The 15,456-nt window shown below is 30.9% G+C and overlaps 4 protein-coding genes across 7 annotated transcripts; 3 read left to right on the top strand and 1 right to left on the bottom strand.

Moving 5' to 3' along the window:
* Window positions 1-132: 132 nt before the first annotated feature.
* Window positions 133-6,051, top strand: LOC100882876 (uncharacterized). 2 transcript variants are annotated; one of them, XM_012281228.2, is made up of 9 exons: window positions 133-884; window positions 1,006-1,114; window positions 1,298-1,624; window positions 1,699-1,935; window positions 2,015-2,345; window positions 2,416-2,741; window positions 2,820-3,326; window positions 3,399-3,567; window positions 3,693-6,051. In XM_012281228.2, the coding sequence occupies exons 1-9, from the start codon at window positions 847-849 to the stop codon at window positions 4,232-4,234; spliced, it is 2,586 nt and encodes an 861-aa protein (XP_012136618.2). In that variant the 5' UTR covers window positions 133-846; the 3' UTR covers window positions 4,235-6,051. The 2 variants fall into 2 exon arrangements, with proteins under 2 accessions (XP_012136618.2, XP_003701477.2); XM_003701429.3 differs by having other exon boundaries at window positions 3,399-3,579.
* A 334-nt stretch (window positions 6,052-6,385) lies between these two features.
* On the top strand, window positions 6,386-8,775 carry LOC100882989 (ATP-dependent RNA helicase DDX55). The gene is made up of 7 exons (XM_003701430.3): window positions 6,386-6,531; window positions 6,658-6,765; window positions 6,842-7,114; window positions 7,190-7,548; window positions 7,623-7,820; window positions 7,916-8,606; window positions 8,683-8,775. Exons 1-7 carry the CDS (start codon window positions 6,433-6,435, stop codon window positions 8,722-8,724), a joined length of 1,770 nt encoding a protein of 589 aa, XP_003701478.2. The 5' UTR covers window positions 6,386-6,432; the 3' UTR covers window positions 8,725-8,775.
* Window positions 8,776-9,164: 389 nt separating this feature from the next.
* Window positions 9,165-12,563, top strand: Tes (testin LIM domain protein). Of its 2 annotated transcripts, XM_076538437.1 has the most exons (6): window positions 9,165-9,301; window positions 9,388-9,499; window positions 9,724-9,925; window positions 10,006-10,295; window positions 10,359-11,840; window positions 11,962-12,563. In XM_076538437.1, exons 2-6 carry the CDS (start codon window positions 9,434-9,436, stop codon window positions 12,319-12,321), a joined length of 2,400 nt encoding a protein of 799 aa, XP_076394552.1. In that variant the 5' UTR covers window positions 9,165-9,301; window positions 9,388-9,433; the 3' UTR covers window positions 12,322-12,563. The 2 variants fall into 2 exon arrangements, with proteins under 2 accessions (XP_076394552.1, XP_003701577.3); XM_003701529.3 differs by lacking the exon at window positions 9,165-9,301 and having other exon boundaries at window positions 9,310-9,499.
* Window positions 11,865-15,325, bottom strand: LOC100883097 (uncharacterized). Of its 2 annotated transcripts, XR_013040178.1 has the most exons (6): window positions 15,182-15,325; window positions 14,360-14,815; window positions 13,585-14,265; window positions 13,271-13,523; window positions 12,998-13,210; window positions 11,865-12,049 (listed from the first exon to the last, which is right to left on the bottom strand). XR_013040178.1 is itself a non-coding variant. In XM_076538438.1 (5 exons), exons 2-5 carry the CDS (start codon window positions 14,798-14,800, stop codon window positions 13,074-13,076), a joined length of 1,512 nt encoding a protein of 503 aa, XP_076394553.1. In that variant the 5' UTR covers window positions 14,801-14,815; window positions 15,182-15,325; the 3' UTR covers window positions 11,865-13,073. The 2 variants fall into 2 exon arrangements, 1 of the variants encoding a protein (XP_076394553.1); XM_076538438.1 differs by having other exon boundaries at window positions 11,865-13,210.
* Window positions 15,326-15,456: the final 131 nt, after the last annotated feature.

Genomic DNA, 15,456 nt, shown 5'->3' with positions numbered 1-15,456 from the left:
AATGTGTTGTTGTAGTTTATAATTAAAGATGCATTTCCATTGGAAAATAAGATGTAAGCATTGATGAAAATAGATGTTGTAGCACTATGGTAGCAGGGAATTGCGGATGTTCTTTATCAGAATTTCTATCAATTTCTCACTAGGTGGCGACTGTATCCGACAGTCACCGGGATCAGGTTGATCGGGCGACTTGTGCTAAGTTTTATCCTTTACCACATGTTGATTAATTAAATAGGAATATAATATCGTGGCCAAAATCATTATTTCGGGCTACCGTTATTCGTTTCTTAACTCCGTCAACACAAAGTTCCATAAAGGTGATTTCCTGCGTGAAGGGAACGGAGTTACGTCACGCATTAGCAAGATATCGTGTGTCGAGCAGACCGTGTTCCCCCGTACGTCTCCTCGAATACAAAGTGTTCCTGCTTTCTTTGCTTGAATTCGCGTGTCTGTCAAAACTCGAAAGTCACGCACGCGCTAGACTTTCACGAACGAATGTTTAAGATAACCGTAGCATTGACGCATAACCTATAAACGGTCGTAAGTCGAAAAGTGATCGTGAATGTTGATAGTTGTTACGGCCAATTTGGCCTCCTGTCAATCGTTCTGGAGGTCGAAAGAGATTTTAAATTAAAGCTCCTACTTAACGAATAGTTCGTGGATAAAAAACAAGTCCTTAATATTTCCCTAAATTGGGACGTTTCGATCAAAGTATTTTTTTGACGTTGAGCAGTCACCGGGAAAGTAGTCAAAATTCCGGTCCCCACTAAGAAACGAGAAGGTCCGCAACAAACCGGCGGCAGAAATCCACCAACCACTGGCGAAGAATCCTCGTCGGGTGGCAAAATGAACAGCAAAAGAAAGAATCGCTCAAATACTAATAGGTACTGCCTTTCAATATTTCCCCCATCATTTTATGAATATTAAGTGTTTCCCTTGAATTTATAATAACAATTTATACGTTACTAATTTTAAATGTGTTTACAAATGTCTTTTTGCTTGTAGATCACCTCGTGCCCGTGGTCCACAAGAAAGATGTGTCGCTGCTGAAGGTGTATATAATAATGCTCATTTCATGCATGCAATAACCAGTCATGTTGGCAACATTGTACAGGTATTAAAACTATATATAGGTGATAACAGAACAAAATTATGTTATTATTTAAATCCAATAGTATATAAATAATATGTTTTTGAACATTTATTTGAAAATGAAAATGTGCAATGTAGAGTAATTATTTGTTAATTATCCTTTTGTTACTCTTTAATACACATTGTAGCGTTTCTTTTATTTCAGATTCAAACACTAAATGGTTCTGTATATGAGGGTATTTTTCGTACCTTCTCCAGTCAATTTGATGTTGTACTAGAAATGGCACATCGTGTAGAAGGTTCTGGGAAAATAAGTGTAGAAAGCGTAGTAGAAAAATTAATTTTTAAACCGCAAGACATTATAACTATGTCTGCGAAGGATGTTGATCTAGATTATGCTATCCGTGATACATTTAGAACAGATACTGTTATTAGCAAATATAATGGGTTAATAGGTGAAAAAGAATTGGAACCATGGGATGCACCTCCTGCTACCATGAATGGAGATGATTTAGAATTAGATGGTACTACTGTGAGTATTTTTGTGTAACAAAATTATAAATATGAAGAATTATACATGTAAGTAATATATGAGTTTGATTTCAGAATGGATGGGATGCTAATGATATGTTTCGTAAAAATGAACAAAAGTATGGAGTTCAAACAACGTATGAACCGACTTTAGCTGCTTATACTTTACCACTTCAAAGAAAAGATACAAAGGATTACAAGGAACAAGAACAGAAAGCTGCAGAAATAGCCAATGAAATAGAGTCACAACCAAATCATAAAGCAAGATTAGAGCTTGAAAATGGTGATGAAGAGGAAAGATTCGCGGCTGTGGTGCAGTTTTTTGCTATTTTCTTTATTTTGTAACAAAATGTGGAATTAGCTATCTGCTAATAATTATGCATAATTTTAGGTGAGACCGAATGAAGGTAAATATATTCCACCTCCACTGAAGAAGAAAAATGGAAATAGTGGAAAAATGATGAGATCTAGTGAACCTCCTCCTTCACCAGGGCCTGCAACCGCTAATAAAAATGTTTTCAATCAACAACCTCCGTCCAATGTAAATGTAAACATTCCTCCATCATCCAATCTTCCTATTGGAATGCAAAATACTCACCCATCGGTACAGCATCCAGTATCTTTAAATATGGGAATGCCGCCTAGCGGAGTTGTGGTTACATATAATAATCCTCCACCACCATTTGTCCCTCCATCAACAACACAACCACCACCACCACAAGGTAATGAAAAATAATATAATATTAATTAACAAATAGAAATATCATGTTTTAAATAAATTTATATTTATAGTTCCTGTGATGCAGCAGACACAATCGCAATCACCAGCTACTCCCTCTGTGCCACAAGTGGCTTTTCCACCACAACAACAGCAAGTAGCATCATCTAAAATAAATACAGAAAAACGTGAACGTCCTGGTAGACAGCAAGTGTATCAAGCTGATAAAGCACCACCAGCACCATTCCCGCAAACGAATATTACCACTTCTCATCAGCAACAGCAGCAGCAGCAACAACAGCAACAACCGTCACATCAACAGCATAACCAATTACAACAACAAAATTCAGTTGAGGGACAACGGTGTGAAATAGTTACGCATAAATCAGATCACAGAAAGGTAATATCTTGATGTTCAGTATATTTTCAATTACTATATATAGCTGTGCTGTATATATATGTATTTGTATTGTTAAAGGTTCCAACACCACGTAGTAGAGAAGATCAACATTCGGAATTAAGACAGTTTGCTTCAGATTTTAAATTAGCAGAAACACCAACGCAGGAGACTCAATCTGTTACAAGAAAACAACAGCATCAGCATCAGCAGGATTCTCATTCTTCACCTCAAATTAGTCAATCGCATCATCAATCGCCTCATCAACACACTACACCACAACAACAGCAACAACATTCAAATCCGCAGCAACAACAGCAACAACAACAACAACCACAACAACATCAGAATCAACCAGTTCAAGAAGAACCTGTAGTTACAAGTAAACCACCACCAGGCCCACTACCTGTACGACCCACAAGTCCTCAGCCACAACAACCACAACAACAACAAACATCTACAAACACACCTACTGCATCACAGACTTCACAAGAACCTGCTGTTGATAAAATTACAACGGCTTTCAAAAAATCAACTTTAAATCCAAATGCTAAAGAATTTAATCCAAATACTAAACCTTTCACGCCGGTAAGCCAGTGATTATTCTAATAAAAAATATTAGCAGCGATTGAATATTATAATTTAAATATTTATTTCTAGCGATCTCCAAGTACACCGACACCTAGCAGACCACATACTCCACAAACACCACAATACACTGGAGCAACAATGCCTGCGACCGTCGTTATGCCAGCATATGTAATGACTAGCCAGCCACCTACTGCATTCAGTCAACCACCTGCTCAACCTGTGACAAGGTTCCGGAAGGGTCAGTATCTAGGTATCCGCGTCTTATTTTCAATTATTTATTTGCTAATACACGCTTTTCAATATAACTTTAAAAAGCGTAATTATTGTCTTTCCCTAAATTGTATCTTAATCTAATTATTTCAGTACCAGTGATGCACGCACAACATCGCACACAAGATATAGCTTCTCAAATGCAAGTAGTAGCGGCAACTGGACAGCCATTAATGGCACCAGCTCCACTACATCCGCCATTCCAGGTGCCTTATCCTGGTCAACCAGCATATCAACAGATGGTACGCATGGTTCAGGCACCACCACCACCACCGCCACATATGGCTACACCATATCATCATCATGACTCACCAGGACCACAGGCTCCTGGTATTCAGTATATGGGCCCACATACTCATCCACATCCACATGTTGCTCAACAGCCACCAAGTCAAACTCCTTCTCCAGCAAATCCTAATCCATCACATACACCAGGCACTTACAACCCTCCGGGTACACCACAACCCACGTATCCTCCACCTCCTCCTCAAGGCCATGCTCCAAGTTATCCAATAATGTGTCCTATAATTCCTCCTCATATACCAATACCACCGCAGCACATGCAATACCTACCGCCGCAACCACCTCCAGGAGCGCAGCAAACTATACCAGTGATTTTGCCGCACAATCAGTAGCTGCAATCAGAAATGGATGAAGAGCGAGAGAACTACTAGTATTCTGCAGAGGTAGAATAAGTTTACAAATCTAAGTTGCTTTCATGATGTCATTAGGCACTTGAAATTTTTCCTTATCCCTTGTAATATTACATTAATGTATCGCTAAATAATCGTAAAAAATGATTTTTGTTTTCAGTTATTTTGACATTTAAACATCATTTTTTTTTATAGTAAAAGAAATCATTCCACATAAAGTAATAAATTTTTTAATGTAATCCTTACAAATCTTTACAAACGAAAAATTATATCGTGTCAACGTAAAGTGCTGATCATCTTGAAAGTGACTTTTTCTTTAGATGGGTTAATTAATTATAGAGAACCCACAATGATATTTAGTCCCTCAAATAATACTTAACTCTTATTCAACACACAAATTACCATCATGCAAAACTATAAATTATTAATTTGAATACTGTGAAACACAATTTTCAAAATTGATTTATAGTAAAATACGTTAAATAAGTACATTGATTTATTGTAAACCGTGAAGAGAAAATTGGCGAAGATTTTATATTGATAGGTGGTGCCTATACAATACATTAAAAAAGTGAAAAAGCGAGGGACAATGACTATAAAAAGTCGCGAGAAATATTCAGATTTAAACAAATTCCACATTTGAGTATTGTGTAGTTTGCACTACTTTGTAAACATTTATTAAGCCAAAATCCAACCTTTTAAAGTTGGTGCAGAATTGCTATACTGTAGGCTGATGAAGTGTCTGTCTTTAAAGATTCGATTAATCAAAAATGAAACAAATCATGAACATCAAGTGATAAAATCCTTTTTTTTTACACAAAATGATTATTGGAATGATGTAAAGAATAGAATATATAACATATTTTTCTGCCCGCGCTTTCATACTTAAACAGGAAGCACAGAAACAGATCAGTATAACTTCTACCTTCAATTAAATTACATTCGATTGTGGAAAGTTGAATGACATAACGACAAAGCAATTGAGATAGAATTCCAAATTTTGCAATTTGTTGACAATGAATTTTGTTACGAGATGCTAATACATAATACTTCGAAACAAAACGTAAATTGAATTAGAGGAAATATGCAAGAAAAAGAAGGGTCCGACAAGCTATGTCGTTTAAAACGACCCGCTAATTGTCGTGACGGAAAAGCATCTGTCTATTGAAGAGGTACAAATGTTCAAAATTGTATTAAATTTTGTTTAGCAATTAAAACTGTAAACTTCTGATATTAACACGATATATGTATATGTGTATATATCGAGCAGGTAATAATTTAAAAAGAATGAATAGGAAACATTGTTTCAACTACACCTTATTTTAAAACCAAATATTCATCTTAGTACTGATATATTCGAAGTCGTACGTGATTCATTTACGTACCTCGTAATCTGTGTAACATCTTTTTAAGTGAATTTATTTTACATATAAATAATACATATTATAAATTAAAAAATACAAAAAGTCAAAGAAACATAGGAGAAAATCTGACACAAATATTTTATTGCTTGAGATATATTATGAAGAATTCATTATATCAAATACTTAAAACTGTTAATGAAACATTGATATCAATTATGTACCTCTTATGTATAAACAAATACTATCAGATGCTATGACATTGAAAAAAGACAAGTTGAATTACGGCCTTAGACCTAGTCGTGTATATAAGAGAAATGAAGGCAAAGACGATCCTTATTTGAGAGATAGTTGAGTGTGTGGCATCGTTAGACACAAATTTTATATCGAAGAGATTTAAAAAAAACATCAAAATAAAGTCAATGCGTTAAAAGCCAATTTGTACGATAATTTATTAATTGACCTTATCACGTTTTAAGATTATTTATTTTTTAATTTCGCAACGAAAACTCTGCACAAACATGCTGTGCGCTGTAGAATAATTGAATACTCATAACCGTAGTTGTATTTCCCTTAATTATTATTGTATTTCATATTTAACCTAATATTTTTTAAGTAAATGAAATGTTTGTTTTCAGAAGTATTAGAAACATATGAAAATATAGAACAATATAAATATATAATTTATAGTCAAATTTAATCAATAATAGTCTAACATAACCTTTATAAACTGAATGTGATGCAGAAAACCGCTATATCGAAAACACATGTTTTTAAAATATTTCTATTCAAAAAGTAAGTGGAATTTTAATTCTCACAATGAAGACACAAAATTGGAATGAACTCAAAGTGCCTTTAAGTAAACCTGTGTTGAAAACCATTAAAGAATTGAAATTTTCTCATATGACACCTGTGCAGGTAAAATCTTCAGCATTAATTTTGTATAAAGATATTCAATCTATATGTTTTAAATCAAATGTTACTATCAGCATTAAATATTATAAAAAATACAGAAAAAATATGTAAATGTATAATTACATATAGGCAGCTTCTATACCACTATTATTAGAAGGCAAAGATGTTGCAGCAGAAGCAGTAACAGGAAGTGGGAAAACAATAGCTTTCTTAGTTCCTTTATTAGAAATATTACAGGTATATACATACAGTTAATTCCTTTTGAGCAGCATTTATTCAATATAAATATTATATAATTTTTGTATATAATTAGAAACGAGAAGAAAAATGGAAACCTATGGAAATTGGAGCAATAATAATTAGTCCTACACGAGAACTAGCAGTACAAATAAATGAAGTTCTACAACAATTTTTAAATAACATTCCAAATTTGAAGCAAGTATTACTTGTTGGTGGTACAACAATCACAGAAGATATAGACAATTTCAAAGCTGGGGCAAACATTATTGTAGCAACACCTGGTAGATTAGAGGATATATTGTCTAACTGTAAAAGTATCAACTTAGCAGCATGTGTGAAATCTCTGGTAATTAATTTTGAAATATTCAATATTTTATATTAATATCATTTTATGGACATGCTTAAATCATACAATTTATAGGAAATACTGGTCTTAGACGAAGCAGACAGATTATTGGATCTAGGTTTTTCTGCAACAATAGATACAATATTAAGTTATTTACCACGTCTCAGAAGGACAGGTTTATTTTCTGCAACTCAAACCAAAGAATTGCAACATCTAATAAGAGCAGGATTGAGAAATCCAGCTCTAATAACTGTTAAAGAAAAGGCAAATGTTTCAACACCATCAAACTTAAAAAATAATTATACCATTGTAAATGCAGAATATAAATTGTCTATGATGATAGATTTTATTCAGAATCAAGGAACTAATCTAAAATATATGATCTTTTTGTCTACCTGTGCCTGTGTTGATTACTTCAATTCTGTTATACAAGCGTAAGTTACATTATACATGATAGACATAAATAATACCTTATAGATATAAATGTTATGCTATATTTAATTTTTAGAATGTTACCATCAATTAAAGTACTTGCAATACATGGTAAAATGAAAAATAAACGGTACAAAGTATTTAATGAATTTCGGCTTGTAAAGAATGGAATTTTAATTTGCACAGATGTAATGGCTCGTGGTATTGATATTTCTGAAGTAGATTGGGTACTACAGTATGATCCACCATGTTCAGCTAGTAGCTTTGTTCATAGGTAAGAATAAATTATGCATGGTGTATATTAATACATTTAATATATGTCAGTATACATATACATGTGTTATGTATAATTTATTTGCATCATTTTAGATGTGGTAGAACTGCTAGAATTGGTAATGAAGGAAATGCGTTGTTGTTTCTGCTAGAAACAGAAGATGCATATGTAGATTTTATTAAACGAAACCAAAAAGTAAATTTACAAAAGATAAACTTAGAACCGTCTGTAACTTCGTACCAAAAGTGTTTAAAGTGTATGAGAGATTTACAAAAAGAAGATCGACTTTTTTTTGACAAAGCCAATAGAGCATTTGTATCGTATGTACAAGCGTACAATAAACACGAATGTAATTTAATTTTACGACTTAAAGACATTGATCTAGGGAAACTTGCGATGGGTTTTGGTTTATTGCGAATGCCTCGAATGCCCGAACTTAAAGGGAAAAGTATATCATCTTTTGAAGAAGATGATATCGATATTAATTCAATTGCTTATTCAGATAAACAAAAAGAAAAAAGTCGTTTAGAGAAATTAAAAATTTTCCAAGATAATGGAATTTGGCCTGTGACGTATAAACGAAAACGCAAACAAACTGAATCATGGTCTCAAGTAAAAAAGAGAAAATTAGAGAAACAAGAGAATCGTAAAAAACGAAAGGAGAAGAAAATGAAACAAAACGAATCAGTAGATGCAAAGAAAAAAAAGAAAAAGAAATTAAATGAACAAGATATTGAAGAATTAGCAAAAGATATAGCTTTGATTAAAAAATTGAAAAAAAAGAAGGTATATCTAATTATCACAATTATTAAAGAAATTTAATAATCAATTTTTCTATGCTAATTTTTTATTCATATTTTAGATTTCTCAAGAAGAATTTGATGCAGCATTTGGAATTGATTGAAAAAGTGAATAAAAGTTACAAATATTGTTATCTATTGTTATCTTTTTGTATGTGTGTATATATAAAACACTATCATCTAATAATCAGCAGGTAAACAAATATATAAAAATATTATGAGATCTTAGAATTGTTCCAATTTAATCGATCGTTTAACATAAAATAAATAATTTTATTTTTTTTATTTGACAATATTTTCTTTGTTATATAGATAAACAAATATGCAAAAATATTTTTGTGATGTCTATGTAAGCCATTTTCACATACATTCAGTATGTATAAAGAGCAGCACTTATTCAGAAAAGCATGAACATGTGGCTATACTTTTTTTAAATTAGAAATTTTAGTACATTTGAACAATTTATAAAAATATTTGTACGAAATTATTTGTTAAAATAAAAAGTCTTATGCATGTTAAAAACATTTCATTAAAATACGTTCCTTCATAGGGAAATATAATTTGTACAGCATCGATACTATATAGTATGTGTATACATGAAATCTTTTTGAAGAGATCTCAGTATATGAGTGAACCCCCATTTACTACATTACAGTGTAGAAGGGGGAAATGTAAGTATCAGTGTTCTGATGAGACATAGCAGTGAGTCACGCGATTGGCAAGTGTCAAGAAATTAAAAGAATTTATACTTTGCTATATTCTTACAGTTTTGCATCAAAGTATAACTCAAAAGCTAAAAGAGATTAATAAAATATGACTGATGTAGAAATAAACGACCGCCCAAAATGGTTATTAGAATTAGAAAATCGAAAAAGAAAGGTGTGTTTTTTATTATTATTACCATGTTGTTTGCATTTATTTTATACTTACGGTTTATTAAACTCGAATATAACTAATTAAAATTACATAAACTAACGTTTTAATATAACCTTCTTTTTTATCTATAAGTAGGGATAACTTAAAACTATTTAATTGAAGCAATTTTTATCTATAAAATCAATTCTTGTAAATAATCTTAGATTTATTGTATTTATTTTATTCAGCCTCGTCTGGCACATGAAGCTGGAGCAGGTGCACCTTGTGTGACTTGTAAAGCAAAATGTCCAGGCTTAGATCTACATTTCTGGAGGAAAATTTGTAAAAACTGTAAATGTAGTAAGGATGATCATGACGTTGATGATGATGATTTTCCACAATTTGATTTATTATTTGGATCTTCAAGGAAGTACAAGAAAAGACCTATTTGTAAATATTATTGAAACTAAACTAAAATATAGACACTATTTTTCTACAGTATGTCATTATATATATTTTTGTCTTTTCAGTACTGCATATAAACAATGAAAAAGAAACCACAGAAGAAGCATTTGAATGGATACCACCAGATACAACAAAAGAACTTGTCATTGACTATATGAAAGCTTTGCCTACAGAAAAGTTACCTATCAAAGGATCAGCTGGTGCAGCATTACGGAGACAATTACTGCAAAAACAATTACCTCTTCATGATATAGATTATAAAGTTTGTGACAAATTAAGTGAAGAAGAAAAGAAACAATTTGAAAAATACTTGGAGAATATAAAAAAATATGTTGGACAAGGAACAGTAACAAAGGTAATTATAATAAAAAATGTACCATTTTTTTTATATACTGATATAATATTTTTTATGCCATAGATATTAAGTGCTCGTCCATTTGATCGGTCGTTAGTAACACCTGCTAATGCAACTGATATGCAACGTTTCAGTCCACAAAATAAACCTAATATACAATCAAATATTGTTCAGTTACGTACACCAAGTAGTTTTACTCCAAAAAACACATATAAAAGAAATTTACATGAAAATATACAAGATATCTCGGCCCCTTTAAAAACATTAAGTAGTTGCAGTAATATCAACACTACACCATCTTTTGAAAAATATGATATAGTTAATAATAGCGGCGAAATTGCAAAATCAGAACCGCTTAAAAGTGAATTTTATAATACAGGTAGTTGTTTAATTAATCCCTCAAAGAGTGATAGTAATGTTCAAAACATAAATAAACAAAACTTAATAAGTGACAATCTGAAACCTCCAAATTCCGCAACTAATGCAGGCATGAATTCTGAAGTTACTTCACCTCCAAATTTCGAATCCGAATGTTACAAAGAAGCACGCAAAGATACATTCAAAAATCCATCTACATTTTTACTGCATTCACAATCAACCATTGATAATACTGTAAAAGATATATTAGCCGATGCATTTCTTCCACCTAGTGCTGTTCATGCTAATGACATAATTGGAAGTACTTTAGACAAAAAAGGTCTGATGTTCATCCGAGAAAAACTTATAAATAAATACAGCACTCAAGAAAATCAAGGGCAGGTACCATACAATACCCCCAATTTTAGTAAGGACTTAGATTTCAGTAATTCATCGTGCAAAAATAGTAACTTTGTATCACAAAATATAAATACACCTATAAACACTAATGAAGGGACTAATAAAACACTTATTAACTCGATAAAAAATCCATCTGAGGTTTTACCTGTATCACATGATGGGGATATTCAAAGAGTAGAAAAAATGGAAAACCCTGATTCAAAGGTGATACAGTCAAATCTAGATTTTAATAAAGCCATTAATCCATATGAAAAACAAAAATTAAAAGAAAATACTTCAGTAATTCATTCTGCAAAAATCAATGAAAATCTACCTTCTTTATCAACTTCATCAGTACAAACGTATTTGTCATCTCCTGGTACTAATAATTATCAAGCAAAATTAAATAATTTGACAACACCTTCCACTGTTATACATTCTGAAAAGTTGCAAAATCAAATATTTCCTCATGATACTGTTGGTAATAAGAAACAATCGATGCAAGATTTACTAAATATGGAGCCCCTAAAAAATGCTGTGGAAGAATTGGCATTAGATGTTATTAAACCACAAAAGTGCCATAAATGTGAAGAAGAAATACATATTGGCGATGTTGCTGTAACTACAGAGAAAGCTAAAAATGTAGTATGGCATCCTGGATGTTTTGTTTGCAGCACATGTAATGAATTATTAGTAGATTTAGTTTACTTTTATTATAAAAACAAATTATATTGTGGCAGAGATTTAGCAGCACTCTTAGGAATTCCTAGATGTTTTGCTTGTGATGAGGTAAATATAACATATTTAATAAAGTTCGTTAAAAAAATGGAATTTTTCTTGTTTTACATTAACAAAGTTTTAAAAAAGAATTACATTATATAACACAATGTTTTATTTCTATATATTCTAGCTTATTTTTGTACGAGAATATACCGTAGCAGAAGGCCATAATTACCACGTGAAACATTTTTGCTGCTGGGATTGTGATGTTCCTTTAGCTGGAAAACAATATATTACAGAAAATGACCGTCCACTGTGCCTTTCATGTTATCAAAAAACATACGCAAAAACATGTAATATGTGTGAAAAAGTAATTGCTGCCGATCAACAAGGTGTTGCCATAAAAGATTTAAATTTTCATGCAACAGAAGCTTGTTTCTGTTGTTATACTTGTAATAAAAATTTACTAAATGGTAGAATTGCAGTTAAAGAGAAAAAAATATTTTGCAGCAAAGAATGCATTGCACAATTTTTATATTCACAAACATAATATATTGGACTAAAAAATACTTATATTATTCCATTCTTTATGATAAATTTCCTTTTATAAAATGGAATAATTATATAACTTCAATCTTTTGTACATATTGTTAGTATAAAACATGTATCATTCAAAAACAATTTTATATAATTATGTATACAAAAATATATTTTTATAAAAGTATCTTTACCACTTTTATAAAGAAAGCTGAACGAAATTTTAAACAAATACAAAGTAATTTTGTAACTAAATGTGTTTTGGTTATTTGTCCAAAAAACTAATATCATATTTAAAATAATACATTTTAATTACAGGATACAATCCAAATATTTTCAATATTACATTCTTCAAACTTATAAATAAACAGATCCAAAATGTATAAAATAATTCTGAATATAGAAATATTTCTTTACATATTACTAAATCTACAGGTAAATTTTCTATTAAGAAATAAATTTATTAGATATCGTAATAAATAATTTCTACAATAATTTGTAAGTAAACGTTTTTGTTACTGTGTGTATTTCAAAATATTATGACTATAATTCATTTTAAAACAAATGTTCTACTGCAATATCATATCTTTGTATTTAAATCTAATGATTATTAGTTTCCTTAACATATACGCAAAGTAAAAATAAGTGAAATATAAACTTCAACATTAAAAGATAAAATATATACTTACCATATGCAGATAAGTAAAGAATCAATGTAGTTGCATTTTACAATTTTCAAATACTTATTCAAAAGTTCATTGTGTTTCATTCAGAATCGCTGTCAATAACATTCAAAACCCTTTTATACGTATTACGTGTTTCACGTTGTTTTGTAGGTGTTTCCAGCGCTTTTGGTGAGCCTTTATTTGAATCCTTATTCCTTTGAGCACGTGTAATACGTCCTATAATTGATTATTTTGATATAATTACAGTTTTTGATATAATATACTAACCTTACAAACCTTCTGATATAATATTGCTTGTATTTAACTCAGCAATGTCTTTCAGTCTTTCCTTTTTTTCTTTAACTTTTTTACACTTTTCTAAAGTTGGTCTACCATTGACTCCATGTTCAGCTAATAACTGTTTGAGACACCTTACTCTTGCAGCATTTGATTTGCATCCAGCCCAGAGATCATTATAACATTTTACATGTATTCCAGCAGTTCTAATGTACTTTTTCAAAACTTGTATTCTTCTGTCATCTTCAGGTTTCTAAAATGGTACCAAAAGAAATATAAGTTCGCATAAAGTATTAAACTACAAATAAACTTACATTACTTCTTTTTTTCCCTTTATCATCTTTCGAAACATCATCACCAAGACTTTCATTTTCACTTTCTGTTAATTCTACATCAGATATGTTTTCCTCTGCTTTTGTATCTTCTGTTACACTAAGATTTTCATCTTCTTCATCTGTTTCAGCTGCTTTTTTAGTTGTCTTTTTTGCTCTTCCACGTCCTCTTTTTGATTCTGATGGTGATTTTGCAATTTTTTTATTTGCCACTGACTTTTTCTTTGATTTTGGGCTATAATCTTCATCCGAATTTTCATTGTCTTCAGAATCTGTACTTTTTGCTTTACTGAAAGATGTTCGACTTCGTTTTTTTCCTTTCTTTGTACTTTTTTTAGATTTATTTTGAGATGCACTTTCTGGACTTGGTTTTTCCGTATCAGATGAACTGGCATCAAGTTCTGAATCATTAGGTTTAGCTTTAACAATTATAGTTTTTGCTGCAGGTTTTTTATCCTTTTCATTTTCACTTTCAGAAGAACTCGAAGAATCTTTGTCACTGGCACACTCTACTGAAAGTTCTAAACCTTCCACTACTTCAGCATCTCCAACTGATGATTTACTATGTTTCTTTTGCTTCTTGATGCCATCTTCCTCCTCTTCTTCTTTTGTTAGAGAATTTTTTGTATCAATGTTGGTCTCAGACGTTGTAGATATAATATCCTTTTAGACGAAAACAAATAAAAAAATAATTATAATATAATATTATATGATATATATTTATATTTATACATTTAAAATGTATATAATTTATTACCTCTTGTTTTGTGTCTGTATCAGATTTAATCTGAGAATCGCTTTCTTGTTTGATTGCACTGTCATTGTTAGTAGTTATTTCCTTACTCTCAGTTTCAGATTTTGTATTATTTGTTTCTTCCATGCTTTCACTTGTATTTTCTTCTGACATGAATTTATTTTTCTTACCTTCATTCTCAGTATTTATACTATCTGCATTTTCTTTTACATTTTCAATAATACCATTTGCTTCCGAGATATGTTTGTCTTCATGTTTTTCAGGCATAGCTTCATCTACAGAGGTACATATTTTCTTTGAAGGTAAAGGTAAACTTTCATCATCTGAAGTGTCTTCCCGTAATCTTTTTTGTCCAGTTTCATTATCGTTAATGGTATTACCAGAAACTTCCAAGGAAGGCATTTCATTCTCTATTTCTTTGTCGCTTTGATCAGATTCAACCATTCTTTATAAACTTTTCTATAATTTCAACAAAACATATACAAACTTGTTTGAATATAAATATTTCAATAACAATAAGATTGCTTCTTATATTAATTTCATATGTAATTTCTATCACATTCAAAACAATTATACACAACTTAATTCAACAAGTCTCTTCTATTGAAGTACTTTTGTTTCTTTTGCACAGTGTTAAATATCTTTACAAGTTATCAACATTAACAATGTTAAATATATAACAAAGTGTTTAACTATAAGTATATAGTGCACAGTATAAAAAGCATTTTTCAAAATACTTGTAAATATAAAATATTTTGTAATTAACATGTAAACGACTCAAAAAAAAAGAACCATTGAAGTAACAATAAATAATATTTGACTTACAAGTTAAAATCACCAAAAATATTCGGCTAATTATCTAACGAGTAGTGATCACAATGTTTGCGCGGCAAAATCTACGCGGTAACTACGTAGTTACTATTGGTTGGTAAAATAATGTATAGTATAGTACCATTGTACGTTATAAAGGCAATGTATGTGATTTTTTTAACTGTAACTTGAACATAAGTAGTACAATTATAAATAAAATTATTGCATATCATTGGATCAATTCAAATATCTTCTAAAGTTATATTTCATGTTTGTCAAATGGTGTAATG

This window comes from Megachile rotundata, chromosome 12 (genome assembly GCF_050947335.1).
Source record: "Megachile rotundata isolate GNS110a chromosome 12, iyMegRotu1, whole genome shotgun sequence".
In the NCBI taxonomy this organism is placed as follows: domain Eukaryota; kingdom Metazoa; phylum Arthropoda; class Insecta; order Hymenoptera; family Megachilidae; genus Megachile; species Megachile rotundata.
The sequence above is the reverse complement of the archived record's forward strand: the minus strand, read 5'-3'. Positions and strand labels throughout refer to the sequence as shown.